Source organism: Rhea americana, unplaced genomic scaffold (genome assembly GCF_003343005.1).
Source record: "Rhea americana isolate MKP2758 unplaced genomic scaffold, rheAme1 scaffold_529, whole genome shotgun sequence".
NCBI lineage: Eukaryota > Metazoa > Chordata > Aves > Rheiformes > Rheidae > Rhea > Rhea americana.
This window is the reverse complement of record NW_028186678.1, coordinates 109,695-119,484: the sequence shown is the minus strand read 5'-3', so window position 1 is coordinate 119,484 and position 9,790 is coordinate 109,695. Positions and strand designations below refer to the sequence as shown.

The 9,790-nt window shown below is 52.9% G+C and overlaps 1 protein-coding gene across 1 annotated transcript in view; it reads left to right on the top strand.

Moving 5' to 3' along the window:
• The window catches only part of NOL4L (nucleolar protein 4 like), a 65,510-nt gene that overhangs the window by 41,528 nt on the left and 14,192 nt on the right, over nt 1-9,790 (top strand). The window contains exon 6 of the mRNA XM_085318244.1: nt 1,740-1,881. Coding sequence (XP_085174370.1) covers nt 1,740-1,881 — 142 coding nt within the window. The remainder of the gene's footprint in view (nt 1-1,739; nt 1,882-9,790) is intronic.

The window sequence follows — 9,790 nt, the reverse complement described above, 5'->3', positions numbered from 1 at the left end:
GTACCTGCGGCGGGCGGGCGGGCGGGCGCGCGGGGGCTATTGCCGCTGTCCCGAGCTGGGTTGCACAAGCTGTAAATTCCAGGAAACTCCCCGTGAGGCACATCTCGGCTGGGAGGGAAGGAGGAAGGTGGGGGAGGCGTGAGCCAGGTCCCGCAGTTCCTGCCCCGAGCGAGCAGATGTGTCTGCAGGGACGAGGAAAGGGGAGAGAAAGCCCAAACCTGGTTTTAAGGCCATTTGTTTGTTCACACACAAAAAGGAGTCAGCCAGAGGTGGYGAGACGGGGCAGATTTTATGAGGCACAGACGTACGTTGGAGGGGGCTCTTACCAATTGCTTCTTACCAGAAAAGGGAGTGGGGATTGCATTTCGTCTAAGGGCCGGTGGATTAAAACAAAACAAAACAAAAAATATTGCTTCAAAGGAAAGCAGAGCTGAAAGCAGTTCCGGGAACATTTTGGATGTTCCCCTCTGTGCTGCAGTGCTGGCTGTGGGCACCGGCCCTTACTCCTGGAGGCAAGCCGGGGGGAGGAGGGCAGATAAAGGAATCATTAGCGGGAACGTGTTAATACGGGGACACGGATCTGCTTCCTTCGTGGCTGTGCGTTTGGGAAGTTCAGCTCTGGGAGGTCCCTCAGCCCCTCCTTTCATTCAGAACCTCAGTGCTGCCTTTATGATGATGATTTTGAAATCCTGTGGCTGACCTTTCCGGCTCTGGAAGCTATCCAAGGGCTGTGTCTCGAAGTACTGTAAAGGTTAGAGAGGAGGGAGAGGGAGAGAGAGGGAGAGAAAATGTCCTTTCAGCTGCAGGAGTGGGAGAGAGGAATGTAATCTATGCCACGGGGAAGTCGCCGGCGCTGCCGGGTAGGTTCTCCCTGCCGGAGATGGTGCGGTCCCTGCTCGCTGCTGCCTGAGCAGGGACACTGGGAGGAATTGCCGTGGGAGGAGACCAGCCCTTGCTCCCACAGCCCCTTCCCAAGGTGCGCGGCGCTGGTCGTGGTCGGGCGTAGAGGCAGTACCTGCCCCTAGCACGGCGCAGGCTCCGACGCCCCCSGCTCGGCTGGCCCGGGCCCTTGGGGGTCTCCCGCTGCTGACACAGCCCCTTCGTCAGGGGAGGCCGGCGGAGCAGTTCCGTAGCGGCAGGGCTATGCCACAGGTGCCTTTTCTGCAGCGTCAGGCAGCTAATAACGTCTTAGGAAATCATTGTTGCTACCCAGATTTACACCGCCAGACACTCCTGTTGTCCACTAGCAGCGTTACTCCATTGGTACTTCCTGTTGCAGTAGATAATTTGATCTCAAAAAAGTCTGAGACATTTTACAGAGCCGTTTTAATAGAGTTGCACCCTGTCCTCACCTCCCACACGCTGCTTGCTTGCCAGAAACATGCTGGTGTGGATGGAGATTAAAGGGTAAACTCCAGGGCTCAGCCATCCGCTCCTACAGGATGCGAGCGCTTTCTAATTGTCCTCAATTACAGACAGTGCCATTGCTCAGGCACGTCTTCAGGCAGGAAGCAGAGCTCGGGAGTTCTCCGCTGGGGAAATGCTACCTATCCCAGAGCACATCGGGAAGGGCTGGTTTTAAGTGTCCTGAAGCGGCAAGAGATGACCAAGTTTTCCTGGGGGTGCAGGAGCTGCTGGCTTCGCCCGCCCAGAAGGACCATGGTCAGAAGCTGTTAAAGCCAGAGAAATAAGGAAAGAAAATAGCCTTCGTGAGTTAACTCTTTCCTGCTTGTTTTTAGGATGAGACATCGGTGAGCAGCGAGGACTTTGATATGAATGACTCCACATGGATCTCAGCTGACCAGCACCTGAACTCCAGCCTGAGCCCCAGCCAGGACGAGAGCATGCGCAGCCCGCAGAACCTGCACAGCCAGGAGGACGGTGAGTGCCTCGGGCCGTCGGCACGCAGGACGAGCGGGTAGGAAGAGCTACGAGTCTGACACGAGATGTTTTTGTGACTTATTAAACATTAACCAGCCCTTTCTGATCAGGTGTCCCACCTGCAGGATGGATTTCATATCAGCATAGGCTTATTAACAGCACTACTTCCCATTTAGCCTGTTGGCTCCTGCTCGGATAGGCCCTTCCCAACCTTTGTGCTGACGGTACTTGTGTGGGGACTCCGTCTCAGCACCTCCAGAGGGAGTTTACCAAACCCTATTGTAAGGTGTCAGGTTATAGTTTCCCTTTGTGAAGTCCTGAGTTACAGATCGACCATCTCCAAAGGGTTGTGTCGCTTTGCAATACAGATCACAGCTTTCCATGTTCAGAAAGCTACACCTCAGACAGTATGCTTGACTCCCCAAGGCAAAAACGTATAATCAGTAATGACTGAGAGCAGTGAGCCCACCGGAGGGTCAGGGGGTGTTTCCCTGCTTGGGGCAGGTAGTTAGAAGGGGTCGAAGGTGAGGCACATGTGGTGGGTGGGAAGAAGCACTTGGTGAAAAGAGATGTTGTGCTAGTTCTGTGAAACATGCTAGTTTAAAAAAATGAGCAAGTAAATAAGTGGTAGAAGTATGAGTTCGGGTCAGAGTTCATCTCCGTGATGCTTGGAAGGATTTGGTAGTTAGACTGTTACTCAGCTTTTGCTCAAGAGGTTGAATCCCTCATTGTCTCCAGTACAGAGGCTGCTGGAAGAGCAGGAAGGGAGCAGAGTAGTCAAGGGACAACTCGGATTGGGTCAGTGTTGCTTTAAGAAAGGGGCCTGGAAAACCACCCCAGAGGAAAGAAAGGGCTTTTGTACTGGCAGGTCTCCCTGGGGTGGCTTTTAGCCACTTGTGTGGCCAGAGGCAGCGATGGTGCCGTGCTGCTTTCTTTATTCCAGTGCATTGTGGCCACTTCGGTTTCTATTGCAAATCTGCAGTTTTGAGAAACTGTTGTTTTTAAAAATATCAGCACCAGCCCAGGAGTCAAGCAGCCCAAGTGAGGATGTGAAACCTGTCTGCCTGCACCATGTCCTCATCTGGTGAAACAGGCCGCCTAAAGTACTTCTGCTTGTACAGGACACTGTATTTAGGCCACTCCTGCTGTAGCAGGAAGGGCATTTTGATGGTAACACAGCTGTAACCAAACCCACTGCAGAAGAGTTCGGTTCTTAGGGACCAGGCTGTGCATGCAGTGGACTGGTGGAAGAGTCTGCAAACACCACTGCGAGGGAGCACCGCCTTTCGTACCAGTGTCTGTGCCAAGGTATTCCCATATCCCCAGTGCTCTACCATGCTGCTAACAAAATATTTCAGCCTTGTAGTTTATCCCATACCAATGAATTCCAGTTGCTTTTACGACCTAGAATGACATAGTTCTAATCCCTTCGCTCAATTTTATATTATTCAACAGGACAGTAATTTAATAGGGGACTCAGGCCTTTAGGCAAATCAGGATGTTCTCACTGAAGCTAAATCCTGTCTCTCTGCCCTCTTAGGAAATGGTTCCAATTTTTCACGCCCTGTGACTTTTTTCTTCAAAAGCAGATACCCTCTTTGGAGCCCTTCTTGGCTTCTGTAATTTCTTTGGTGAGGTTCATTAGTGAGCTTAATAAGGCGCAAATGGTCCTCTTTGTGAGGAGTGCAGGTATCTCAGTATTCTCACATGGATCAGAAGAGGGCTGAAGTAGGTAGACCTTGGCCATTCAGAAGTGGTGGAGTCAAGGAATAAGCAAGCTAACCTGGGGGTTGTTAACAACACCCTTCATCTAGAAGCCAGGCATTGTGATTTCCATTAGACTCTCAGACTTCAGGGAATACGTTATTGGACTGAATAAAAGGAGTCCAGGCTTATCATCCTCATGAATATCCATGGTTCGTGTCATGTGTTGAAGTTCTAAAATACAGGCTAATGCCACTGGGATGCAAAGCTTGAATCAATCCTTCTGTCAGCCAATGCACCTATTGGGGGCTGAGGCATGCAAGCGAGTGGAAGAAGGAACAATGTCATGACCTGAGCAAGGGAGAGGCACAAGAAAAAGGTGACCCAGGAAAGCAACTGGCARCTAGAAGGAGAGAAGCATGGAGCAGAGAGAGAGCATCATGTCGCAAGAGAAGAGGCAAATTAGTGGAGCAGGGAAGTGAATATGCATGAATTAGTGCTGAGCACTCTTCAGTTTCCTCTTCTCTCAGCCCATGAATGCTCTGTTTTAGGAGAAAATGTATTTTACCTTGTTCACACAGACTTATTTAGGCCATACATTACAAGACACTTCCTGGAAAATCAACTACATAGGAGTGACCAACACTTGAAAGCCATGCTAGTTCCTTGGAGCTCTGCTGGCCGGGACACACTGCACTGAGCAACACAAGTCACAGCAGTGCAAGTGCTCTGTTCAYGCCAAAACCAGATATTGACCCACTTTACCCTCCCAGGGCTGCCCAGTGCCCAGGCCCATTCCACTCCTGCTCCTCCAGAAGGATTGCCAGATGATCAGCTGTAGTGTGTTTAGATGCCAGAGCTCAGGATGGACCTGCCCACCATGCCGCAGAGGAGCCACTTGGAGCTGCAGCCTTGCTCCCACCTCTGAAGGGCCCTGGCACCTCCCATGCCGAGCCTTGCTCCTCACCCGGCTGCACTGGGACTGGGTGAGTGGCACACCGGCGCCGAGTCTCCAGTAGCTGTGGGGGGCCAGCTACACCCTGTGCTATTCCAGTCAGGAATGCTTATTTTCCAGGTCTAACATTGACTACAGTATTGAGTTAGGAGGTGACACTAGGCTAGAAGTTTGCGTGCCTGGCTGCAGCAGTTGGCAGAGCAGAACRGCTGCCCCAAGATCCTTCTGGGAGAGCGTATTTTCCCTGCTCTCATCCCCAGTCCATTGGAGCACTGTGTGAAATCCCTCTTCCCTGCTTTGACTTGCCTCGTGCTTTTATCTTTCTTCCTTCTGTGGTGCTCCAAAACATCCCAAAGACACCACAATTCCTGCCCTCTGTAGCAGCCACTCTACTCCCTCTGGAAATCTTTTCCAGTCTCTGAATCACTCTCTTCTGCTGTCATTTCACAGTAAAGATGCTTGGAATACATTTTATGTGAAAAACTGCCTAAAATACAAAATTTTAATGAAGAGTTTCCTATTTGGATAGCAGTATGTCAAAACCATTTGACACACTTATCAAGAAAGTCTCGTTTAAAGTTCTGAAGTACCAACTTCAGGTCTTTTAGAGCCTGCGAGGAGCAAGTATTCTCACATGACATACGAGCATAGCAGTATAGAATTCAGAGAGGCAGGTGAGCAAGAGAGAGTTGTCCCATGCTTTGATACACAGTTAYCTGGTAAATCTTCAGAGAGCTGAAAAGCAGCTCGGATGAAAACCAACACCTWATTTTGTCCCAGTGCCCAGAAACCTTGGCCTGGTATAACCATGCTGCAAACAGTGTCAACCTTTGGAACAGCAAAGGGAACCAATTAGATCTAATGACTTTGGAGGTAAGGGATAACAAAGACACAGTCTGGAGAGCGCTGGCAGCAGAGATGGGGTTCAGCTCGGGTTTATTGCTCTGTCTGCTGAGCAGCAGTGTGATGCAGGGACGCACGGTGCACATGCTAGTTCTTAGCAGTGGCTGCAACAAAAACACAGCCCTACGAACCAGCTCCTTCCATTTTCTTCTTTGTTACTCATCCTGCTGGCCCCAGAATGGAAAATGTGAAGGTCTCTTCAATGTCCCTTCCCCACTAGGATGTTACTCACATCGTAAGTGGCCCAGCAGGAAGTGAGTGGATACCCAGAGCTGTAGCAAGATCAACATGAACGTGTTAGTACCGAAGCTGAGCTATTGTGCAGGACATCCTGGAGGGACACATCTGTGGGAGCCAGCACGCATTCGGAGCAACAAAAAGAGCCTGAAAGCACCACATGTCTCAGTGTTCCCCTGCACCATTCGCCTTCTCCGWCAGCAGCCCTGCCTGTTTCCGGTTGAACACGGATCCCAGACTCCTAGCACTCTTTCTTGCCTAAGTCACTTCATGCGTGAACAGCTTCAGTTTGGTTTTGGTTCTGTCTCCATCTGTCAGACCCTGTCTACATCCACAGTAGAGAGCARCGTAATGAAATCTCTCAATTACATATGACATCTGGTACGCTAGGCTGGAGTGGAGTCTCCTAGCACTGGGACATCGTAATCTGTCAGTAARTGCAGTGCCTTTAAAAAGAAAACAACAAACCAAAGCCCCCCAAAACCGGCATATATGACATTACAAACCACTTGAACTAAAGGAGAAGACACCTAAGCATCACTTACTAATAGAATACATTTTATTTCCTCCCTCTTCYCTTAGCCATAGGCACTGCAGGGCCATCACAGGCATGATCATRCAGGGGCAACACTTCATCCAGCTCCTGGGAAGGGATTGCCCACCCTGCCTGTTCTCTTTAAAAAGGAGGGAAAGCTCTTGAGYGTAAGATCAAGTTTCTCTACATCAGAGGCACAGGGTTGATTTATGTCACCATATTAGGGCAAATCCCCTTTCAGCTGGGGTCTCTCAGTACAATCTTCACTTGACTGGCAGTGTCAGTTGACTGATCCTAACCACCAGAAACAGCAGTCACTAATCCAGACCTTGGAGAAAGGACTTTCTTAACCTACTTAACTCTGAAAGAGTGCACTCTTCAGGGGCATCCCCTCAAGACTGTCTGGCAGAGGGAGGCTCAGAGACTTCAGGGAGTTCCCCTGCAAGTGTTCCAGGGAGGACTCGCAAGGACACGTACGGGGGCATTATCCCAGTACACCTCCACGGAGCRGGTAGGGCACATGAACCCCTTTTGACATCTTGCTGTGATAACAGCAGGGACGGTACCAAGTCAGCCCCAAGACACTCATGCCTTTTCTGCTTTAGCACATGTCCTGCAGCTCGTGGTCACATCACCGTTATTTGGCAAGATGACTGTGATGCACTGCATGTTGTTAGGTTCCCTAAACCGCTGATTTAGGAGAGTGCTTTCTGTGAAGGAAGGCAGTTATCTTGCAACATATCCACCAGAAACCAGGACCTGTATTTGTACAGCAAGTTCCGCTCCTACTTACAGGATTTTAAGCACCAGCCTCGCACCTGGGCTCAGCCTCCAGGGCAACCAGCGCGCCCACATCACACCTGCTCCGTCCAGACTCACCGACAACTGATACCCAACCGTTGGAGCAACGGCACCCTCCTCCACACAGACACATTGCAAGTTAACAGGGTCACTTATCCCAGTCAGCATCGGGTGTCACACCTTTCCTCCGGTCCTTTCCGTGCCCAGGGCTTTCTTTAGCTGTCACACTTCTTACTCTGGGGAAAACACAGAYGTGCCTTTTCCAGACAAAGGGAAGTGACTGCAGACTCAGCTTCTCACAAACTACAGACATTTTTCGATAGCTGGCCATTGGCAAGAGGTGTTCAGTGACCTCTGACTACGTTCACCTTTCCTTTGCTTTTTCCAGGCTGCACAATTCTCATTGTTTTCAGGGTTTCCTCCAACAACCTAGGATTTCACTCAGAAACCCTCATTTAGAGCCCTTTACAAAAATAGAACCAATATTCAGACTTTRTAACAGCAAGACAACCTTAATTTACTTTTCTTTAGTGTATTTTCTCTCTCCCCCCCTTCCAGTCATTCAGTCTCACAACCTTCTCCTGCACAAAGCCCTCACTCCAGCTTCTCTAAGGGAAGCAGTGGCCTCTCTCCTGCAGCCTATATAACCATCGCCCGCATGACTCGGGGGAGCTAACCCAGACCCAGGGTGGAAGTAGGCCTCRACGACTCTTCAAAGCCCATCTGAAAGGCTGAGACCGGCCCAGCTCTTTTCCAGCTTTCGTTTCAGGGGTTTGCCGTTGCTGTAGGTGGGTCAGTGGTTGGTAGTATCCCAGCAGGCGTCCTGGCAGCAGAGATCAGCAGGCTGCCTCCCTACCCTGCTAGAGCTGTCTTGAGCTCAKCGCACTCCTTCTCCAGGAGTGTTACTTCTTTCAGGGGCGCATCTGCTCTTCCTATGCCAAAGGCCCTCTCTAACAATAAACAACTTTGTTCCAGCTTCTTTTGGATAGCTGGAAGCTTTTGAGGCCTTTCCTGCTGCAAGCTTGGGAAATCCAGAGCAGATACCAAAGGTCCTCTGCTTCACCAGCACGTTGATCTAAACTCTGCTYAGGACTTCCTTCCTGCTCTTAGGGCGAGCTGGCAGGCTGGCTGCCTGATGGCCTTATTCATGCTAGTTGTAAACGAAGCAGCGCTTCTGCTGGGCTCTGGTCCTAAGCAGGCAGAGAGATTAACCAGGCTGTCGGGGAGCAAGTGTGCCCCCGCCTTCCCTGGTTATTCGAGCTCCCCAAATCGGCGCGTTTTGCATGGAATGAGAGAGCAGGGACCGGCAGGGCGAAGCCCCGCAGCCCCTTGGGGCGCAGGGCCCGGCTCCGGGCTGGCAACCCTGCGCTCCGGGGCTGCCCACCCTGCGTGCTCCCGCCGGAGGCGAGCGCAGCCAGCTCGCGGCGGTGGCGGGGTCGTGCTGGAGGCACCGGCCTGGCGTGAACCCTGCCCAAAGCCACCCAACCCGTTCGGCACAGGGAGAGGCAGCGCCCGGGCAGCGCAGGGCTGCAGCCAGCCTTCCCCGCCGCTGCATCCGGGTTGCTGCCGGCAGCAGCCACAATGAGAGGCTTGGTCTCCCGCGCCGCACCGCCGCCTCCCCCGCCTCGCCGCCAAGGCAGAGGCTGCCCGGAGCACTCCTGAACCGGCTCGGAGAGGAACGGGCGCTCTGGCTTGCTAAAACAAATCTAAAGGTAAAGCTTCCTTACTTCATTCGTAAGGAAAAAGGAAAACCAAGCAGAGGCGCACGCTCGCTGCGACGCTCCTYCTGCAGCACGAGCTCCCGAGCCTCGGTGCACGGGAAAATGTCCGTCATGGAGGCCCGGAGCGGTGAAATCGTGGTGCTCTGGCGAGCTGCTCCCTCTGGCTGTGCAGCAAAGCCAGCCCGGCGGCAGAGCCGAGCGGCGCGCGGGGGCGGCGCGGGCTGGGAGACGGCGCCGGGAGACACCTTTCACGCGGCGCGCCGGAGGGAGCGCCGGCCGCACAGCGCTCCCTTGTCCGGCCGGACTTGCCTGCAGACGCATCGTGCCCAGCCCTAGCAGATGTCTGGCTCGTTGAAGGCCCCGGTCGAGTACAGAGACCCGGGGAGGCAGGCTGGAGGATGGACACTTTGTCTGGGACATAACGAGGTTTGCATTAACGAAGGAAGACAGGAAATAGATCGCCTTAACTGGATCCTGGCCAGCCCCACTGCTCCGCTTCTCCCATGAACATTTTTTTTCTGCATCTTGAAGGAAATCAGCCAGGCAGGACCTACAGAAGACGGGCTTCCCGCGGGCGGGCGGGCGGCTCTCACGGCGCGGGGCCGCCGCCACCGCCCGGGCCCTGCTCTGGAATTTGCTCCTGGTTATCCGGTGCGGAGGCGGCCGGGAGGGCTGCTCCTTTGCCTCTAATTAATGCTGCTCTCCCTCCCAGCAGTGGCCCCGCATGAGGCCCCCCGTTCCCACTCTGTCTCTCTAATTTGTATTAAGTATCCCTCCTTTGCAGGCTTTCCTCCTCCCCTTCTTCCCCCTTCTCATCTCTTTTGTGAGTGAATAATTTATGGCACTTTTCATCTTCCTGGCTGTTGTTACAGTCAGACGTCTGTGGGATGCTTTGAACACTTTTGACAGTCGTTTTAAAGCTAGATGTAAAACTCCAACCCGTGCTGGTGACGCCGCGGCGTGGGAAGCGGGTATTCCCCGTCCCGCGGGCGGAGGGGTCCGGGGCCGGGGGAGCAGCCGGAGCCGCCGCGGGGCTGCCGGCCGCGGGCAGCG